Source organism: Sciurus carolinensis, chromosome 4, assembly GCF_902686445.1.
Source record: "Sciurus carolinensis chromosome 4, mSciCar1.2, whole genome shotgun sequence".
Lineage (NCBI taxonomy): Eukaryota > Metazoa > Chordata > Mammalia > Rodentia > Sciuridae > Sciurus > Sciurus carolinensis.
In genome coordinates, this window is record NC_062216.1 from 166,649,848 (window position 1) to 166,670,780 (window position 20,933).

A 20,933-nucleotide genomic window follows, 5' to 3' on the forward strand; every position below is an offset into this window, starting at 1 on the left:
AGACTTGAGCAGAAATTATATGGGCAGAGCAAGAGGACTTCAGGCCAGGGGCTCTAGGTTTATTTTATTTTATTTTGGGGGGGTGGGTACCGGGGATTGAATCCAGGGGCCCTCGACCACTGAACTGCGTCCCCAGCCCTATTTTGTATTTTATTTAGAGACGGGGTCTCACTGAGTTGCTTAGCACCTGGCTTTTGCTGAGGCTGGCTTTGAACTCTCGATCCTCCTGCCTTAGCCTCCTGAGCCGCTGGGATTACAGGCATGTGCTACCACACTGGGCTTCTGGGTTTATTAAGTGCAAAAGAATCTAAAAATAAATCCATATTGTACCTTCCTGAAGACCCTCCCATGTTCTCTTCCTGTTCATGTCCTTCCTAACTCACTCCACTACTCTCTGCAAGTCCTGCTTGTGACCACCTGTGTGTTGTCTGTGTCCAGTCAGGGGAGCAGAAGCCCTGTAAGGAACACCCCAAAACCCAGAGGCTAACCAGCACAAGCTCCTTTCCTGTGCTCACAACAGTCGGGGGCAGCAGTGGGATGATTCTTGGACCTGGTCCCACCTGCACGATCCCACCCCCCCAGGCTCCGCCCCCTCTAGCCCTGTCCTCTGCACCCAGCGAGGAGTGAGGACAGAGGGGGTCTGATGGCCAGGCCCATGAGGGGCACACCCAACACACAGGACCCAGTCACGTGGTCACCTCACTGCAAGGGAGGCTGGAAATACAGCCAGCTGGGGGCCCAGGAAGAAGAGCAAAGAGAGCCATTGCTCTCCAGGATGAGATCCCAGGTCAGGGCCAGCCGCCTTCTTTGCCACGTCTGGCCCCAAGCCTGGGGCGGGGACTGTCAGGAAAGGCGGAGTCCACCCATGAACACCTGGGGCTGACCGAGTGGACACTCCTCCCACACGCTTCGTGCTGGCTCTCGGGAGCAGGCTCTGAGCTCGGGGCAGCGCAAGCTGCACAGCTCACGGGCGCCTTTCCCAGACTCAGGACGCCTCTGCCGCCAGTCGCCTGAGCTCCCGGCTGCGGCCTCTCCAGCTCCCGCGCTTGCTCCCGGGTGATCTCCAGGGCCACTCCCCTTTGTGACAATCAGTGGCCGGGGTCTGAAGAACTGTGGGCTCTGTGGTGGCATCCAGAGCTCACTCTCCCTGAGGGCCCTTGGCTCTGGGCACAGCCCTTGAACACAGTAGGTGCTCCGCTCCTGTTTGGGGGATTAATTTGCTCACACAGGCTCAAGCTTCAAGCTTTGCTGCTTCACCGTGTGGGGGTCCCTTCTAAGTCATAAAGAAATCAAGGGGGTGTCCACGGACGGGCCCTCTGTGTGGAATCGCAGCAACCCCTGCAGCAGGACCGGTGGCCTCCCTGAAAGTCACTCCTGAATCAGGGACCAGGGCAGCCTCATGTGGGCGCCAGGACCACACAGGTCACCTGGCCCCCATCAGGGCAGGACCTCGAGCCCCTGTTGCCTACACAGCGATCCTGTCCCTGGCGCCTGCAGGAGGCGGTGCCAGCCTCTGTCCGTGGTGCTGAACTTGGCGTCTCTAACCAGCAGCGATTCTGAATCTCCCAGGAACCCCCTGAAAACAGTATCTGGCTCCATCTTCGGAGACTTGGGTTTTGGGAGTCCACTAGGGAGCCCTGGAATTTGGTTTTGCCAAAAACTTGCCACTGTACACCGTACTGGGTGTGTTTGGACTGTTTGGACACCGTCAGGAATCACCGGGTCTTCTTGGGGCGGCTGCTATGCACAGAGACTGCGAGGCACACAGCTGCCCAGGCAGGGTCTCTTGCTCTGGGGGGCTCACAGTCCTTCAGCACGTGTGGGGAGGAAGGCGGTGGGGGGCCTCCTGCTTTGTGTGGATGGCACCCCGCCCATGCCCGACTCTGCTGAAAGTGTGACAAGAGGCAGGTGGGGTCAGGAGTCATCGCACCGCAACTGCTGCTAGTTTCTGTCCTTGGGATCTCTCCACACCCCTATGGGCAAGGCAGGGTGATACGCTCGGCTCAAGACCCCAACAGACCCCGTAGCAGGCCTTCCTCACGCCTGCGGCCCGCACACCCCTGCACTGGACCTGGGCTCCCACGACTGGCCCGGCTCCCACTGTCCTGGCTGCGATCTGTGCTCTTTATTGAGGGCAAGGTTTGCATCGATTCCCCTGGGCAGAGATCCCACCCCACCCACCCCCAGCTGCCCTCGAGGGAGCCAGCAGTGAGGTCTTAGGGAGGAGGAGTGGGAAGAGCACTGTGCCCAGGGAAAGGCTCCTGGGTCACAGTGCTGTTGGAACAAGTGCTTGCGACCAAAAGAAGTCAGGGTGGGCCTCCGGGAAACCAGGTGCCTGGCCAAATGCAAACCAGGCAGGGCCACATCCAGCCCAGGGCTGCCTCTCCTTCCTCTGGGTGTGCGGGAGAACAGGAAGCAGAGCCAGGACAGCTGTGCCTGATGCAAACAGATGTTCTCCAGCCAAATGTGGGGCAGGGAGGAGAGTGCAGAGGAGGGGCAGGAAAGAGAGGCCTGTCCAGCACGCGGGACCTCCGCAGCAGTGCGCTTCCAGTGCGGCCCTTCCCAGGGGAGGCTGCCCAGTGACCTCCCGCAGCCCCTCCCGCCTCCCAGCCACCGGCGTTACCAGTCTCATCTCCTGCCTGCCCTCAGGCCCCGTTTGAACGAAAACCCCAGACATGGTCTCATTTCACCCATGAATACTTCAAAATGCAACTCCCACCTTTCAGAACATTTCTCAAAATAGCCTCGATATCACTGTCACCCCTAAGAACACGAAGAGCCCCTCAGTGTCATCTAACGCAGTCCCGACTCAGGCTTCCCGCTTTCCTCAAAGATGTCATCTTAGGATCCATGGATCTGAATGGAGATCAAGGCCGGGTGCACAGGTTGCGTTTCGGAGCCGTCTCTGGCGTCTCTTTTCATTTCTCCTTCCTTCTTTCTCAATGCCATCTTCCTGGTTGAAGAGGCCAGGTCCTGTCCTGTCCAACTGTCCCCACAGTAGACCCCGGGGGTTGCGCCTCAGGGTCATCTAACACGCTGCACAGCCCGGCAGATCCTGTGCGCTGGCGCTCAGATCCCACTGTGAGGGGGAGCAGACCCCGTGGAGGTGCCGGTCCTTCCTATTGGATCCTAAGTGGACACGTGCCCAGGTTTTCTCCTCTGGGTGACACTAAGAATGACCAGTGGGCTCCAGTGTTGCTGGACTGATTCCTCCATGATAAAGCCACTCCCCACGGCCTGACCCTCAGCACAACCCCATCCACAGGGATCCCAAAACACTGGCAATCAAAGCAGGAGCCATCGGAGAAGCCCAGTCACCCATTTTTCTATTCGTCCTTCAGATATTTGTTGAGCATCTACTGTGGCAGGTCATGAGCTGCAGCAAAGAGAACCCTGGGACCCCGGCCGGGTGGGGGTGGACACCGGATGCATCGGCAAGAGTTGGTCTGGGAGCAGGAGGTGTGGGCAGTGTCCCCGCAGGTGAGGTGGCTGCTGCGAGCTGGGTGGCCCAGGGGCCCCTGAGGGGCAGTGGCTCTTGACAAGAGCAAGGCTTCCAGGGAGAGGGGAGAGCTGTGCAGGCAGAGCCCGGCCGGCCCCAGGAGCCAGGAGCAGCCGCGAGCGCCGAGCTCTGAGACTGGAGTGGATCCTTCCCTGCGGCACCTGTCTCCTCACCTGCAGAATGGGCGTAGCCGCGCACCAACTCCGAGGACAAAGTGGCCTGGTTCACGTCAAGTGCTCGAAAAGTGGCAGGCGGGCAGCGTGCCCTCCTGACAGTCACCTCAACAGCAGGGCGAGCTGAGACACCAGGTCTCCCAGGGCAGTGCCCATTGTTCACTGAGGGGCAGCGCGGCTGCGGGGAGCGGGCTGGGCTCGGCCGTGCCTACTCCTCGACAGGGTGGGGGCTGGTCGGGAGCTCCCAGCCCCTGAGGAGCATCTCCAGGTTCCCTCCAGTGCTTGTCCCAGGCCAGGACACGTCCCCCTTGCCATGGGAGTCCACCTTCTGTCCAAGGTCAGTAGCCACCATGGCCCCCAACTTATCCATGTGCACCCTGAGCGGGGCGGGCAGGGGTCTCCAGCCCCGGGCTGACGGTGAGGGGGCGCAGGAGCACAGCCGGGGGAACAAAAGCGGTCCAACCTGCCTTTGGCGGTCCAACCCCAGCTCCCGGCCTGGCCTGCGGGGCCCACACGGGTGCTCCGCACAGGCAGCGGCAGCCTCAGAACCTCCCCCACCGAGCACCCAGGCCTGAGCCCCTCCCACTCCATCCTAATTCCATCCTCGCTGACGCCTCCTGCCCCACCCCCAGCTATTCTGGGATAATGGAGGCAGCAGATGGCCCGAACCCTGTTCCCTCCACCGACCCTCAGGATCTACGAACTACCCGAAAATCTGCTGCTGCTTCTAAAATCAGGCCAGCCAGCCAGCAGCCTCCCCTGCAGGGTGAGGAGGACAGTGGCCTCCACAGCAGCCTCGGGCCAGGGATGCCTTCATCAGCTCCATCCTGCACGCCCAGCACCAGCTCAGCCAGGAAGAGCCAGGCTCTGAGCGGACGTGCTGGGGGACCACAGGCACGTGGCAGTCCCTCTCTGGGCCCCAGGACCCTCCCTAGGAGACAAGGGGCTGAGCTTGGTGGTTCCAGATGCCTCGGACCCACATGTGCCAGAAAAAGGACTCTGGTCCCTCCAGAGTGAAGGACATGACCTAAGGGAGCCCCAGCCCCTGCTATCTGGGGCAGGGCCCCTCCAGCCCTCAAGGTCTCTCCTCACTCCTCCCTATCCCAGGGGCCCAGTGACCCCAATGCCCAGCATCCGTGTGCACACGTACACACGCAAACCACATGTGCACCCTAATGCAGAGAGGCACAGACGGCAGTCACACCCATGCACACCTCAACCCGTGCACACCTCACACCCATGCACACACCACAGCCTTGCACACGCCACACATGTGCACATGCCGCACCCACACACTTCACACCCATGCACACCCACATACCCACACACCTCACATCCATGCACACCCACACAACCATGCACACCTCAACCTGTGCACACCTCACATCCATGCACACACCACACCCTTGCTCACCTCACACACATGCACACCTCACACATGCACATCCCACACCCATGCACACCTCACACCCGTGTACACCACACACCCATGCACGCACCACACCAGTGCAAACAGGACACCTGTGCACACCTCACACCCATGCACACACCACACCCTTGCTCACCCCACACACGTGCACACCTCACACCCATGCACACTCTCACACACATCTCTCACACACACACTGAGTCCCTCCTTTCCCTGTGTCCACGTATCTTATCATAGCACCACCGTCACCACTATGACAAGTCAGTCAGGAACACTCTGCCCGCAAACCGACAGCTGGACCAAGAGAGACTTAAATAGGGTTTAATTCTGTACAGAAGAAGTGCTAGAGAGAATGGTTGTGGGTGATCGTCTTCGACTTTCCCTCATGGTGACAAAGTGGCTTCCTCAGATCCAGTCATCATACCCACATTCACAACAGGAAGACGAAGTACAGGGCCGGAAAATCTCCCCCAGAAACCTCTCTATTGGCTTTGCTTAGCTTCCGCTGGCCAAAGTCAGGTCACATGGTAACGTCTTGCAGCAAGGGAGACTGGGAAAGTGAGCAAGAGGGTCGTCGGGATTGGCTGGGGCCATTAGGATCCACCACCTGAGCACGCTGAGGTTTCGAACAAAACCTGAGCCATTAGCAAGGGGCAGGAGCCAGGAGCTCCCGAGATGTCCACAGCAGCAGCACGGGTCACAGAGTCTGGGTTTGGCCATGACTTCTTCCAGGTCCCCTCAGTGATGTGGGATCCTGCCTAGGGCTTTGGGAGCGCGCGGTCCAGTTATCCAGCCCCAGGGGAATGACGGAGGCAGCCAGGGCAGGAGCCAGACCCCACCTGGGGGCCGGTCACTCTGAAGGGTTGGACCCCAAGCCCAACCCTGCTCAGGTGCCCCTGCCTCGCTCGGCTGGCTCCCCAGGCAGCGGGGTCCAGCCCCTAGAGCCTCACGGCCTTCGCCAGGTCCTCCTGCTCCCCAGGCTGTCCGGGGCCTGGGGCAGCTCCAGCGGCAGCTCCACCCGGGGCCTGCCCCTGGTGTCACCTGAGGCCCCGTCAGGGGCTGCCCTCCCACAGGGCACTCGCCAGGGCCCCTCAGGGCTCCCGAGGGGACAAGGAGCAGCCAAGTCTCAGCAGGCCTCTGCCCAGCAGCTCAGGATCACTGGACGACCAGCTGTGGACACCAGGGCGTGTCTGGGTAGAGGAGACAGTGGAGGGAGCGGAACCTGCAGAGACCAGAACGGGCAGGCGGTCACCGTGTGCCCACTCGCACCCGGGCTCCTGGGGGGTGCTGTAACATCTGGGCCAGTCACTCAGACACGGGTGCCCTGGAGGGGTTCAGCAGCACCCCGACTACCCGCTAGACACCCGCAAGGTCCCCAAGTCCAGCAATCCGACATCACCAAATGTCCCCTAGGGAACAAAATCACCCACTGAGCACCCCTGGCTTAGAGGAACTGCAAGAGCCGGGACAGGCAGGAGACCCCACTGAGCCCACTGCCCCACAGACCTGGGTCTCCCGCTGCCTCTGGCCCCCAACAGCAGAGACCTAGGAATCCAGGACCCCCGGCTGAGAGATGTAGTGTCCATTTTTTTTTTCTTTTTTCTTTTTCTTGCGGTGCTGGGGTTGGAACCCAGGGCCTCCCGCATGCTGGGCAAGTGCTCTGCCACTGAGCCACGTCCCCAGCCCCGGGACCCATCGTTAAGCCTCCTGGCAGTACAGCTGCGGCTTGCACACCGCTCGCCGGGCAGCTGAGCCAGCAGAAGGCACCTCGTTCACCTTGGAATTTTGACTTTTCTCCCTATTAGGCCAAACCGTCTCCTGGAACGAGCAACTTGGTCCACACGGCCCCACACCCAGGACCTCGGAGTCGCTGGGAGCCTCTGGACACCTTAGGGCCAGAGGCCCTGCTTGCCCGCTAGGGAACCCGGACCTAAACCTGAAGTCCAGGCAGAGCCCACGATGGCCCTGGGAGGCTCCCGCCTCCTCCTCAACCAAATCAGACACCAGCAGCCCTGCGCCTGCTCAGACTCCTCGACTCCTGGCCTCTGCCTCTGGCCACGGTGGCTCCCTCCGCTTCCCTGAGCAGTGAGGTCTGCTCCTGCCACTGGACCTCGACATGCCGCCCCCTCCGCCTGGGACACTGGGGACGGCCGCCAGCACCTGAGGCACCCGGCCATGTCCCGTCCTCCCTGGACAGCCCACTCCCCTGTCCACAGGGAGGCTGTCCCCTCAGGACAGTGTCCCAGACTCCACAGCCCCCAGGACTCCTTGGACAAGTCTCTGACCTGCAGGGGACCCACCCGTCACCTCCCGGAGGCCCTGCCCTCCCCTGCAGGCAGGCCTCGGGCTCCTTCCCCAGTGCCCAGGCCCTCCACGGCCACGGACTGGCGGTGGGCAGGAGCAGAGGAGTCAGGACAGCGGACTGTCCAGGAGGGAGGAGCCGCCTGGGCTGGGGGCCCGCAGGCCACGCAGGGTGCCAGGAGGGAGTCCCCGTGCCTCCCCAGCACCCAGCCAGCAGCACGAGCCACACTCCCTGGTGGGAAGGGGATGGACAGGGAGCCAGGCACACGTCACAGGCTGTCCACTAAGACTGCCCCATGCACAGGAGACTGAGGCAAGAGGTCCCGTCCTCCCGTGGCCTGTTTGGGAAGGCTCTACGCATCCCGACCCTCTGCACTCCTAGAACCATCTAAGAGCATCAAACAAACAAAAGAGACAAAAGGAAAATCTCCCCCATGCCTGGAGCTCCGGCACCACATCACCTCCTTCATCAGGCCAACAGGTCAGTCTTCCCGGGCTCCTGAAGAATTCTAGAGGATCAGAGCTAGGAGAGTCCTACAGATCCACCACATTTAGCCTCCGAGTATTACAAATGGAGAGACTGAAGCCCAGAGAGGGCGAGACACTGCCCTAAGGTCACACAGCAAGCCAGTGGCAGAGCAGAGATGGAAATCCACTCCTTCCACTCGGCTCCCCACCGTAGGACACCTGGGCTCAGGCCCCACTCCTCCCATCCTACAGCTTCAGCCCTCAGACCCACCTGGACGGGTCCTCTTCAGGGGAGAACGGGCCAGGTAGCTTAATGACATTGAGTTTCCCCTCAAAGACACCATAGCTGAGGGTGACCTGGGCAGAGAGAAGCAGAGGAGGTTCGGGGGTGTCCACCAGGGACTCCACAAGGGGGAAGCATTTTGGCAACAGAGAAGGAAAGGGGGCGTCATGAGAGGCGCAGAAATCCGGCGGCGCCGGCCTCTCCGCCAGGCAGAGGGGGTCCTTCTGGAGCCAACCTTAGGCAGGGTGTGCCCGTGGGGACCCCACAGCTCGAGCTGCGGCAGCTGTGCGCCAGGGTTAGCTCGGCTCCCCGGCCTCCGCCGCCCCGTCTGCACACTGGGGATGATGCTGTGCAACCGGCCCACCACACCCCCGGCTCTGTGTCCGGCATTTAACAACGTGGATCAAAAATATGCAAAAAAAACCTTGCATCTGCACTGAATGTGCACAAATGTTTCCTTCTGATTATTCCCTAAACACTAGAGTACAGTCTTCTAGGTATTACAAGTAACCTAGAGATGGTTTACTTCATTTTTTATTTTTATTTTTTCAATACTGGGGACTGAACACAGGGACATTTTACCACTGAGCCACATCCCCAGCCTGTTTTATTCTTTATTTGGAGACAGGATCTTGCTAAGTTGTTGAGGCTGGCCTCAAACTTGTGATCCTCCTGCCTCAGCCTCCTGATTCACTGGGATTACAGGCAGGCACCACCCTGCCCAGTGAGATGATTTAAAGCATATGGAAGGCTGGGCATGGGTGATATGCAAACACCACATATCAGGGACTATCAGGGACTGAGCAACCTAGGACGTTCACATCAAAGGGGTCCTGGAACCAGTGACTGTGGATGCTGCAGTTGATCGACCCAGCTGTGTGTGAATATTGTGAGGGGACAGCTAAGCAGTGCCTGGCATGGAGGGTGCTCAGGAAACCCTGACCGGGAGGTGCCCTGCTTCTGGCTGTCCAGGATCTGTCCCCCTTTCCTGGTTTCAGGTCCCACAATCGGATAGAAGATGAACCTGAGGTTCCTAAGGGTGAACCCCACGGCCCAGCTCGTGGCCTGGCTGAGCAACTCCAGGCACCAGTAGAAGGGTCACGAGACCCAGGCCAGCCATGAGACTGTGAGTCAGCCCCGGGGTCTGGGAAAGGAGGAGCTCTCTTACCAGGACGAGTGGAAACCCGGGCTGCCCTCGTACCAGCAAGAAGGTGAGCCGGCCAGGATGAGGCCAGCCGGGGTCGGGCAGCCGTCAGCAGCCAGGCCCCTGATCTCAAGCTCCAGATGGGTTTCGATCACCCCGTGTCCCCTGGGGCCCTTCCTCCCCGCTCGCTGCCACCCGCCCCGGCCGGCTCACCTGCTCCGGGAGCTGGGCAGCCCCCAGCAGCTGCAGCGTCTCCAGGTGCGAGTGGAAGAGGGGGCTGGGCTGCAGGTGGCCCCCCAGCTTGCACTCCACGATGTAGCCCACGGTGCAGTCGTCCGGCAGCCGGATGAGAGCAGAGGTGTCCATGAAGCGGGAGCCGCTGCGGGCAGGCGGGGCTGAGGCCATGGCCTGGGCCTCCGCCAGCCACCCCCGCCCCGAAGGCCCTCTGCCAGGCCGGCTGGCAGAGCAGAGCGCGGGCGCAGGAGGCCGCCTCTGCACACCGCCACCTCGGGAAGTCAGGACCCTGGGAGCCGCGTCTCCTCTGCTGTGAGACGGGACGGCCGAGGTCCTGGCACAGGGCCGCAGTGGACGCGAGTGAGGCGAGGCCCTCATGACGTCTCCTTCCTCCTCGCCCTTTCTATCCGTGGGCAGAGCTGGGGGACCTGCTGCCTCCAGAGAGAGGAAGGCCCTGCCCTCCCGTGTGGCCCGGTGCTGGGGAGACAGGCCAGAAGCAGCTCGTTGGGAGCAGGACGGGGCTGGGTCAGGACGCCCAGCAAGGTGTGAGGGGTGAGCAGCCCCAAGCCGTCCCCAGGCTGCGTCCACCGCTGCGCCTTCAGGATGGAGAAGGGGGAGCTTTTCCTAATCCCACAACGGCTCCATGGAGGCGGCAGAAGCCCAGGTGGGACGCCCAAGGCCCAGGGACGCCCCCTGCTCACAGGCGCATGCCTGCCAGATTGCCCTAGGACAACAGGCCACTCCCACTCCCACGGGAATCCCGCCTGGGGCCAGGCAGGCTGGTCTAGTGGCCAAGCGCGCAGGTCTTGAGCAGCTGCGTAACCTTGAACCTGGGTGACCTTAGACCTGCTCAACCTCTCAGGGCCTCAGCCTCCTCACTGTAGAAACAGCTGAAACCGTCAAAGAGCCAAGCCCTGGGGGTCCTCATCCCCGCAGGCCGAGCTCGGATCCAACCCTCAACACAAGTTCACGGCCACGAATGTTAATGCCAGTCTGCCCGCGAAGACACATGCCACTTCCAGAAGGCCAGCAGCCCCTCCACACCAAGGGGCCCACTGCCCCTGGGTCCTCCAGTGTGTTCCACCTCTTCTGGGATGGCTTCCCTCCTGTCCCCAACCACAAGGCCCTTCCTGCTCTCTGAGCCCCTACACCTGGCCTTCACCTCCGGGCAGCACTGACGGGTCAGAAGAGCAGAGGGAACCGCAGAGCGGAGGTGGTCCCTGGCGCCAACAATGCGGCCCGAACCCTGCCCCTTAGTCCCGTAGCCCGTGTTCGCAGAGCCGCTTGCAGACACCCAAACAGGCTCCTAGAAGTGTTTCTGTGTGCGACAGAGGGCACCAGACCGGGCACCCCGGGGGACAGGGTGGCAGGGGATCTGCTCACCATGAATGGGCCACAGAAAGCTGAGCCAAGGAGGCACTCCCCCTGCGCCCACTCCCAAACCCTCCTGCCGCTCCTGTGTGCCAGCAGCCTCTCTGCCCTGCCTCCCTGCCCCCTGCCCCCTGCCGCCCCGGGTCTTGGCTTACCTCGCCCACGGTGCCATCCTCAAAGCCAGCTTGCGGTTGATGCAGAAGCCGGCCCCCCCTGTGGCGAACCAGAACTGCACCAGCCTCTGGGGAGAAGAGGGCCGAGGTGCAGGGTGAGCTGGGGCGGGGACGTCCGGCCACTCCTCACCCCAACCAGCAGGGCTCAGAACCTCTTTGCATCACCTCACTCAGGTCTGGCTACAGCTTGGCATTACTATGCCCATTTGACAGACCAGGAAACCAGGCCCAAAGTCACATAGGAGACTCGAATCCAGTGGATTGTGGATCCTGGTTACAGGTGACACTTCCTGACCCCCCTCCCTGAGAAAGGTCTCTACCTGGCCGCAAGAGGCTGGAATGGGCAACCAAACGCCATGCAGTGTGCAGGCGCCTGGTAATGGCAGGTGAGGCCACACCCCTTGACCCAGTGATTGGCTCTGCAATCGGCACATGACTTAGGTCAGCCAATCAGAGTCCTTCCCTGAGCACCGTATGGTATGAAGAGAGGCTCTCTAGAGCGTCACCCTCGGGGGAGTACAGTCCTGATACCACCTCCACCAGGCCACCTCCAATGGCTTCCCCACTCCCAATTCCTGGGGCCAAGAATAGTTTTCAGCAGAAAATGAAGATGAGGTCTCTCATGGAGTAAAGTGAGGACAGACAGTCCCGGGTGTCCCTACTGCCAGCAAACCCCTGGACATCTCAGTCACAGGCACCAACGGCATCCCTCAGGGGCTTAAACTACTTTCCAAGCCCCAACATCACCCCCATCACCTCAGCCCAAGGCCTCTGCCTCCCTCCCCTGCGATGACCCCTAAATTCACCATGGATTTCTCTAGAGCTCTCGGAGGACACTTGGCCCTTTCAGCTGCCCCATCTCTTGGTCCAACAAGTTCCCCAAGGTTTCCTGCTCCCAAGTCCATAGCTGGTGCTTAATGGATGCATGTCATTTGGAGCTGAGTTATCTCCATGATGCGGCAAGAGGAGCCCAGGAAGCCTGAATCTAAGGTCTCAGCCTCCTGCCACACAGCTGTGCACTCTGGGGAAAGTCACACTCCTCTCTGGGCCTCATGCGAGCGCACCTGCTCCAGCTCTGAAATCCGATGGTCTCCTGGCTCAGAAGTGTCCTTCTAAAGACCTCGACTGGCTTGCTTCAAGAAACGCTGTCCTCTAGGAAAGGTCAGAGCTCAGCAAGACAGAAAGAGCGGCTCTTGAGGGCCTGACGGGGGGGGAGGGGGGGGGGGGGCGGGGGCTGCTGAAGGCTTGTCTTTGGTTTTTAAGTGAAGGCGTGTGTGGCTTCCACTCCTGCGTAGTGACAGAACACTGCAGGATCCTCGGAAGTGCCTGGTCCCGAGTACTGACTGTACCAAGCCCTGCACGAAGGCCAGTACCCCAGATGAGGTGATCAAGGCACAGAGACGTGGAGTCAGTTGCCTGAGGTCACAGAGCTGGGACTGACCCCAAGCCAGAGTTCTCGCCTCTTTGTGGTCCTGCCCTGGAGACCCTGGACCTGAACAAGCCTGGGCACGCTGGAGTTGTGCCACACCCAGGGCAGTCCTGGGATCCTGCTCGGGGTGCGTGTCAAGGAGAGCACCACTTGGGCCCTGGGGGATGGGCCTAGGTGTGCCCAGTCAGGCACTGACTCTGCAGGGAGAAGACTTGGCTGGGGACGTGAAGGCCACGCTGACTGAGACTGATCACTGGCACCAGCATCTGTTACATGCCGGGTGCCATTCCAAGGACTTGGACAGATGACCCCTTTTTATTCTTCTTTGCTCACAACGTCCCTGTGAGGGCTGTTATCTCCTGCTTCACAGATGAGGAAACTGAGGCCCAGAGAGGCTTGGTACTTCAGTCAGGGTCACAAAGCTGGCCTGTGAACCCCAGGAGGCAGGCTCCACAGTGAAGTTCTCAGCCCCTGAGGCGAACTGCTCAGCCAGTGAGAGTGGAGTGGGATTGGTGTGTGAGCCTGGGACCCCGTCTCACCCAGAATCTCCCACGTGCACAGCCGCGGGCCCAGGAGGATTTAATTAGGGCTCAGAGGCTGAGGAGCTGCTGATAATTAAGGCTCTGGTTTCCCTGGCGAAGCAGATGGTGACCTGGGGCGGGTGAGGGAGCCCGCAGTGCCCGGCTCCTGCTTCAGGCGCTGCCTCTAGAGAGGGGAACTCCTACATGTCTTTCCCCTGTGGCCAAAGGGGCCCTTGGGGCCTGGGCCACCCCAAACCTGTCATCTGGTGGGCGCTGGTGGCAGGGGGACAGCCGTGCAATTTTCTTTCTTATACTAAGAAATTCTTCATTGTTTATCTGAAAGTCAAATTTAACCAGGTAGCCAGGATTTTTTTTCCCCTAAATCTGGCAACTCTAATCAGTGTCCATCAGGTCTGGGGTTGAAGCTGGTCTGGGCGCCATATGGTGCCAGATATCCACTCTAAGTTTCTGGTTAGTGGAGACGTTTGGAGGAGAGGGTGCTGGGTGGGGGGTTCTGGGGTCCAGCAGGATTGCACCACTTTAACACCAAGGTAGCATGGTGACACCAGGTGGCCAGGAGCCTCGCCATGGCGCCAGGAAGCCTCAGTGCACCTGCCGCTCATCGTGTGACCAGACCAAGCCACTGCTCCTGGATGACGGGGACCTTACTACATGCCGGTCTCTAGGCCTCGCCTGCACTATCTCCATCTCCTTCCTCAGAGTCTGAGGCTCAAAGAGAGGCCACGGGCCCCACCCGCAGAGATGGGGCCAGACCTGATACTTGGACCCCACGGAGGCCTCCGCCACGCCTCCGCCCCCGTCGGTCCCGCCCCCGGACCTGCGGCCAATGGGCGGAGGAGGAGGGCGGGACGCACCGTGCGATTGGGCGCTTGGGGCTCCGAGGCGCGGATGGGCCGGTTCAGGCTGGGCCTGCCCACGTAGACGTCCAGGGTCGTGGGGAAGGCTCTCAGCAGCCGCAGCAGCGCCCAGGGGTTCACGTAGTTGTCATCATCCACGTGACAGAACCAGCTGTGAGGAGGGAAGGGCACAGGGGACTTGGGACAGGGGACTCCCGGGCCGAGGCCAGACAGGCTCCCCTTGCGCCCCCAAGGTCACTCAACACTCGCAGGGTGGGGATGGCCGCCGTTTGCGGCCCGTTTTGTGCCAGAAACACGTGGCAGAGGCTCCTGAGGAAGCCAGGCGCACTTGAGAGACGAGGCCCAGGCCACCGCTGGTCTGCAGGCTGGGTCTCTCACTGGCCTCGGGTCACTGCTTTGACACAGCCCTCAGAGGCCGCCCTGCCCGGGAGACCCGGGAGCACTCACCTCAGCCCGCTGGCCAAGAAGGCGTCGAACTCCGCGGCCATCTTGCAGGACAGCGCAGGGTGGCTGTGCTCGGCGGAGCAGTTGGTGACCACAAGGTGGGGCCCTGGAGGAGGAGTCCTCAGGGACCCTGCCCGACCCCTCCCCACAGCCCCGATTCCAGAGCAAGGCCCGCAGAGGGAGCCCCAGGGCCGCCCACCCCAGCTGGCAGGGCAACTAGGCCCAGGGTGGGCTGACCTGCCAGGACCAGAGTTAGGGGACAGTAGGCCGGGTGGCACCCAAGTGTCCAGGGCCTCGTCGGGCAGCCCCTCCCCGCACCCACACATATTTCCAGGGGAGAAGCCCTCTCCCCTCCTGGGCTAAAGGGAATCCCGAAGTCAAAGGTGCTCAGCCCCATTTCCTGGGAAGCCAGGCGCGAGCCCAGCCACGCAGCTTTCTCTGGCCAAGGGCCCCACCCGGCCAGGCAGTTACCCAGTCTCTCCTGGAGGCCTTCGTCCGGGCTGTCAGTGAAGATGAATGTCTGGGAGGGAGAAGGAGGACAGGACTGGGGTCAGGACTCGGATGTCCAAGGGCAGACCCAAGCCAGTCCACCATCCACCGTGGCCGAGCCCAGACAGCACCTAGACTTTTCCTCTGCCAGTGACAGACACACACCACTCTCATGGCCACATGTCCCTTTAGGACATCAGAAGACACACACACACACACACACACACACACACAATCCTGCTTCTATAGACACAACCTGGTGCACAGCTCTGTCCCCTTCACAGAGCCACACCCCTGGCAGAATGGCCCTCTTACAACACAGATCACATGTGCACAACCCTGAGCCCTGTCAGGAAGCAAACTCTGAAAGGACCCCACACCAACGTCCTGGGTCCCCACACCACAAACCCCACACAGGTGCAGAGGCCCTGGAGCATCTCGGGAAGTTCTGCAGGGCCCAATCCAGCTCTCTCACACTGGACACCCACCAGAGAGCGGGTGGCCCTCTCTATGCCTCATGAGGCAGGGGTGTGATCTGCCCCCTTCACAGATGACAAAACTGAGGCCGAGGTGAACATACCCCACAACCTTTCCTGACAACTCCCTGGTGGCTAGAAGCCACTTAACCCCTAAAGAGACCAAATGCAAACTCGGAATGAGAGGCAGAAGTGAACCCTCCAGAAGCAGCCGTGGGCAATAGAGATGGAGGGCCACGGCTGCCTGACACCCCCAGGTCCTGCCCGACATCCCCAGGCCCAGGGAGACAGGCCAGAGCTGCCCAGTGGCCCAACAGCTTCTTCCTCTACTGAGAAACTGGAGACTGCAGACCACATTTGATCTTCCTTCTCCCAGGCCCTGGCTGCCCTGCCCAGTACCTGGGACGATTTCAAATTCCTTCTAAGTGAGGACCAAGGAGAAATGTCCCACCTGGTCATTGACCCCAGGTACCCCATGCCCCACCATCCACACCTGTGGCCCAGCCCTGTCCTCCACCAAGTGCAGGGCCCTGGCCCCTCCTGGTCACCCAGAGACCTCTTCCTCCTTTCCAGGACCAGTCCTTTGGATTAGTACAGCCCACATTGGGCCTCAGGCTACCCATCATGGGAGATGGCAACAGCTGTGAGACCAAAGGGAGATGTGAAAAGGAAAGCGAGAGTCAACGGGAAGCCAGTCTCTTTCCGGTGTACCTCAAGGGAAACTGAGGCACATGAGGCCAGAAGCCAGGGTTAGGCACTGCGGAAGGTACAGGGGGAATGAGCCTCTCCCAAGGCTGGTGGCCATGGCCTCCTTCTCAGGACTGTCATCTCTCAGGGATTGTGGCAAGACCTTGGCTCATTCCCTCGGATCTGTTTTCCTGTCAGGATCAGAATCAGATAACACTCACACCCACCACCCCCTGCTAACACCTTCCATGGCTCCCTAGTGCCCTTGGGATTAAAGTTAGCTCCAGGCATGACTAGTGAAGGGACACCTGACCCTTGCCACCCAATGCAGCCCTATCTCAGCACTTCCTGCCCTACCCATGGAGCAGGAGTTTCTCTGCCCAAATTTCTTTCAGTTCCCCAAATATGCCGCACACGCACGCATGCAAATGCACATGCCCAGGCACACACACACCCCTCCAAGCCATTGCACATGATGTTCCCTCTTCCCACTCCAACTCCCAACTCAGGCATCACCTCCCGGGAAGCCTCGGACACCCCTCCTGCCGCACTAGGGGCTCCTCCCTCATGGTCCTCAGCCCGCCCTGCCCGCTTCCTCCGAGGTAAACGGCAGCCCCTGGAGAGTGGTGATTCATCTCTTGGGCTCTCCCACCGTAGACTCCCTGGAGGCTGCGGACCACATCCGATCTGCACCTGCCTCTGCTCCGGAGGCCTGGGCAGGTTCGCCCTCCGCATCCCTCTCCAGGGAGCCAGTCTCCCACTCTCAGAGTCAGCAGTGCTGGATTTCCACCAGGAGAGCGTGGGCGGCCCAAGCCTAGGTCTCCTCTCCATCCCACCCACTCCCAGGAAGTGCCATCGAATGGAGACGGAGACGTACGCGCCCTCTGCACCTCCAGCCTGTGCCTGGGCTCCCTGCTCCCAAATCCCCTGCAGCCAGGACTTCTCCAAAAACTTAAAAGTAAAAACAAGGAAATGGGCCTGGTGGTGCACACCTGGAATCCCAGGAGGCTGAGGCAGAAGGATCTCGAGTTCAAAGGCAGCCTCAACACTTAGGGAGGTCCTAAGCAATTCAGCAAGACCCTGTCTCAAAACATAAAAAGGGCTGGGGCTGGGGCTCAGTGGTTAAGTGCCCGGGGGTTCAATCTGTGATACAAAAAAAGGGGGGACAGTGTGTGGCTCAGTGGCAGAGGCTAGCCTAGACTGTCCCAGCATCCATCCTCCCTCTGCTGTTCTGCTGGGACCCAGGACCTGGGGGTCACCACGCTGCCCCTCTAATGCAGTCTGTCTCCACACTTTGAACTATCCCTGTTTCAGTCTCTCCCCACCAACCCCCAGTTCAGCCCGGTCCAGCTCACCAGGATGACCTCCTGCGGCATCTTCCCTGTCCTCCCGCCCTGTCCTGCCCCACCCGTCTGATGGCAGCACAGCCCCCAGTGGGACTGTGAAAGAAATCAGGACCCTTGCCCTGCTCCCTGGCACACCAAATAGCCCACAGGAGAGGAGAACCCACTCAGCTTTGAAGATGAGCCAAATGGGTTAGGGACGTTCGTTGCTGAAGCACTAACTAGAAAACATGAAGCAATCAGGGTGGCGGGATGAGCAGAGGCGGGGGGCGTGCCGGGGGGCAGAGAGGGCACATGAGCTGGCACTCCCAGCCCCTGGGAGCCCCGAGGCTGGCAGAGAGCAATGGGCAGAACTTCCTCCAAGCCAAGAGCTGCGATTGTTTAACGAGGGGCCCTGACAATGGTTAAAACTTCACAGGCGGGAAACAAAAGGACCAGCAGCCGCAGGGAGGGGTGGCGGGGGACCATCTGCTGCAGGAGGGGAGATGTAGGGTCGCTGCCACCTCCTGCAACCCCCTCCACACACACGAGGGAACAAGGGGACTGTGAGGAAGAGAAAGGCTCCCATCGAGCACAAAACACACAAGACACGCCTCCCCCGTCTGCCCTCCAAGGGACAAAGGCTGGCACACAAGTCCAGTCCATGTTGCTGCCACGGGGCCCACCTGCCACCCCACCGCCCCTAACCGGCCGGCGCCTAGCTGGAGCGGACCAGCTCAGCCTGTTCCAGATGCTCCTGTGCTGCGCAGACGGGGAAACTGAGGGTTAAAACCGGGAGGCCCTTGGCCAAGGTCACAGAGAGAAAGGAGCCCAACATGAAAGACAGCGGATGTCCAGGTGGGTCTCTTTCAACTTAAAGGGATTTTCTGTTTCCTGCTCTGAGGTCCAACTGAGTGAATTTGTCTGGTGCCTCTGCTTAACTTGGATCAGTTTTCCCACCTGAGGAATGGGAGCATGGATACCCACCCCTGGGGGATTGTGAGGTAGGTGGGTGGAGCCATGGGTCTGATGTGCAGCCCCACTAGGTGCTCAGCAGCTGGCGGGTGCCCCCTCACCCAGCTGCCTGATTAGCATCTGGGATAAATGGAGCCTGGGACCAGGGGCTGCTTGCTACTTTGGGCAGCCTGGTAGTGCCAGGCACAGCCACCCAGGCTGAAGGTCCAAGAAGAGGTGAGAGCTGGGTCCCACTGAGCTCTGCCCCTCACGCCTGCTAGGTGACGCTGGCAACACTTCCTCCTCTCTAGCCTCAGTTTCCTCATGGCGGGGGCACCACCGTGGAGAACAAGACAAGACAGGAAAGGGCCTCAATCCACGTGAGGCCACGCTCCCGGGTGCACAGACACAGCGCCATAAACAGGAAGGTCTGCGGGGAGGGCCAGCCTTGGCGACTTCCGCAGGCGGAACCAGAATCTCCCCAAGATGAGAATCTGGTGGGGCCCAGGAAAGAATGGAGGTGCTGGAGCCCTGCTGGGAAAGGTCAATCCTGGTGCACAGACATCGGTGGCCGGAAATCAGGGCAGGGGTGTGCCCTCCCCGGGGGCCCTGACCTCTCCAGACCTACTGTGCCGTTTCTTGGGTCCCCCTCCAAGGTTTCAGTCACTTCCTCCCGTGGAGCAGCCTCCACGGTGGGGTGGGGGGTGAATCCACCCTCCACCTCCCCAGAAGTGGTCCCCAACAGCCCCAAATCACTGGCTCTGCTTGAGGAGGGTACTGGCCATAGGGAGGGGATGGGCTAAAGGGATTCAGATGGTCAGAGCTGCCTCCCCTCAAGGGCACGAGCCACGTGCCCAGGTCACCCACACATCTCTTGCCATTGCATGTCCAACACACTTGGCTCCACACGTGTGAGCACAGTATGCACGCACATGCGCCCCAACCGCTGGCCCACCCCTGCCTCAGCTACACCCTCCTGGTACAGCCACAGGAAACCAGCACAGGAGGCAAGATGTGCACATGCGCACACACGGGTGCGCGCACGCAGCAGACGGGGCAGTGAGGAAACCCAAAAGGGTGCCTCCCGGAACAGGCCCCACCTAGAGGCCTGCCTCCACCCTCCACCCTCAGAGCCTGGGCCGGACGGCTCCGGGGTCTGGGTGAGCACATGCCCGAGTCAGGACCTCTCAGAAGCCTCCACCCCGGTGGCCCCACACCCACCATGGCCCCTGAGGCCAGGCTGGACCAAGCAAGGCGGGAGTGAGGCCCCCGCTGGAGCAGCCAGGGAATAGAGGGACCCCAGCAGGGACCAGAGCCTGGGGCAGCCTGCCCACCAACAGAGGCTCTGATGAACACCTGGCTCGGTGCAGGGGAGCATGGACCCGGGAGTTAGGAGGAGTGGGGCGAGGAGCCCACATGGGGCCGGCGGCCGGAGAGCCAGCCCAGCAGAAAGAGCCCAGGAGTCCCTCAGGCCCCGAACTCCCAGGGCCCGGAGTCGCCCACGCATCACCTGTTGCCTGATCCTGGAGACCCACGTGTCGAGCAGCAGGTCCAGGCGCGAGTGGTGGAAGGCCCGGGTGGTCTTGACCGCGATGAAGACGTCGTGCAGGCGCAGCTCGCGGGGCGCGGGGCTGGGCTGGCTCGGCCCGGGGGGCTCCTGCACTCCCTGGGGGGACGGGCGTGAGTGGTACCGTAGGGACAGGAGCCCCATGCACAGGAGGGTGAGGAGGGCTCCGGCCAGGCCCCGGAGCAGCCGGCACTGCATCGGCACAGCGGCCGCCGACAGCTCAGCCCCGGAGTCCCAGCCCGTCCGGGATGGGAGGCTGGTCAGGCGGGGGCGCTGGCAGGGGCAAGTGTGGCAGGCATGGGGGCGGACAGGGAGCGGAAAGGTGGCGCTGGGGCTCGCGACCCGGAGGCTGAGCCGCGACCGCCCCACGGGTCGCCGCCCTCCACCTGCTCCGCAGCGCTCCCGGGCGCCCGCCGCCGGCTGCTGGCCCCGCCCCGCCCAGCGCGAGGGGCGGAGCCAGGCCCCGGGGGCAGAAGGGGCTGAGCGGACGCCTCCGCCCGGGGCAGCCCTTGCCCTGCCAGCTGCTGGGGCCCGGGCGGCCGCAACAGCCCACCCATGTCCGGTGGGAGGCAGGGGCCCTCCGGCCTCGCCACCCCGCAGAGACCTGCCGGCGTGGCTCAAGCAACGCCCATTATTTCACAGCGTGCCGGGCTCCCTGGCCTCTCCGCTCTTGCTCAGCGGCCCCCGGATGCTCTCCCCATCCCACCGTCCTCACCCACTCCTCTCCTCTCCTCCAGGCAGAATTGTTGGGACTCGAAGGCTCAGCTCCGGTGGCCTCCTCCAGGAAGTCTTCCCTGGCGGCCCCTCCCAATTCCTGGAACTCCCACAGAAGTTCCTTTGGACTTCGCAACAGCATTGGGACAGCCCCAGTTTATAGCTGAGGATGCAAGGCCCAGAGGCACAGGGTGACATAAGATGATCCAGCAACACAGGCACAGAGCCAGGTGGAAGCCTGGCCTCTGGTTCTCATCTGGCCCAGCAGGAGACCCCTGAGGGCACCTGTCCGGCTGGGGCCCACCCTGCCCCACCTTCCCTGGCAAGCTGTAGAGCTGCCTCTCTCCCAGCCGCCCCAGCGAACAGAGGTCTTCCCC

General features: G+C 61.5%; 1 protein-coding gene across 1 annotated transcript; it reads right to left on the minus strand.

The window, feature by feature from the left end:
* Nucleotides 1–5,406: 5,406 nt before the first annotated feature.
* Nucleotides 5,407–20,260, minus strand: Mfng (MFNG O-fucosylpeptide 3-beta-N-acetylglucosaminyltransferase). Its single transcript, XM_047551666.1, has 8 exons — nucleotides 19,786–20,260; nucleotides 14,819–14,867; nucleotides 14,351–14,453; nucleotides 13,901–14,054; nucleotides 11,058–11,143; nucleotides 9,511–9,676; nucleotides 8,142–8,227; nucleotides 5,407–6,323 (listed from the first exon to the last, which is right to left on the minus strand). The coding sequence occupies exons 1-8, from the start codon at nucleotides 20,038–20,040 to the stop codon at nucleotides 6,257–6,259; spliced, it is 966 nt and encodes a 321-aa protein (XP_047407622.1). The 5' UTR covers nucleotides 20,041–20,260; the 3' UTR covers nucleotides 5,407–6,256.
* Between the last annotated feature and the right edge of the window lie 673 nt (nucleotides 20,261–20,933).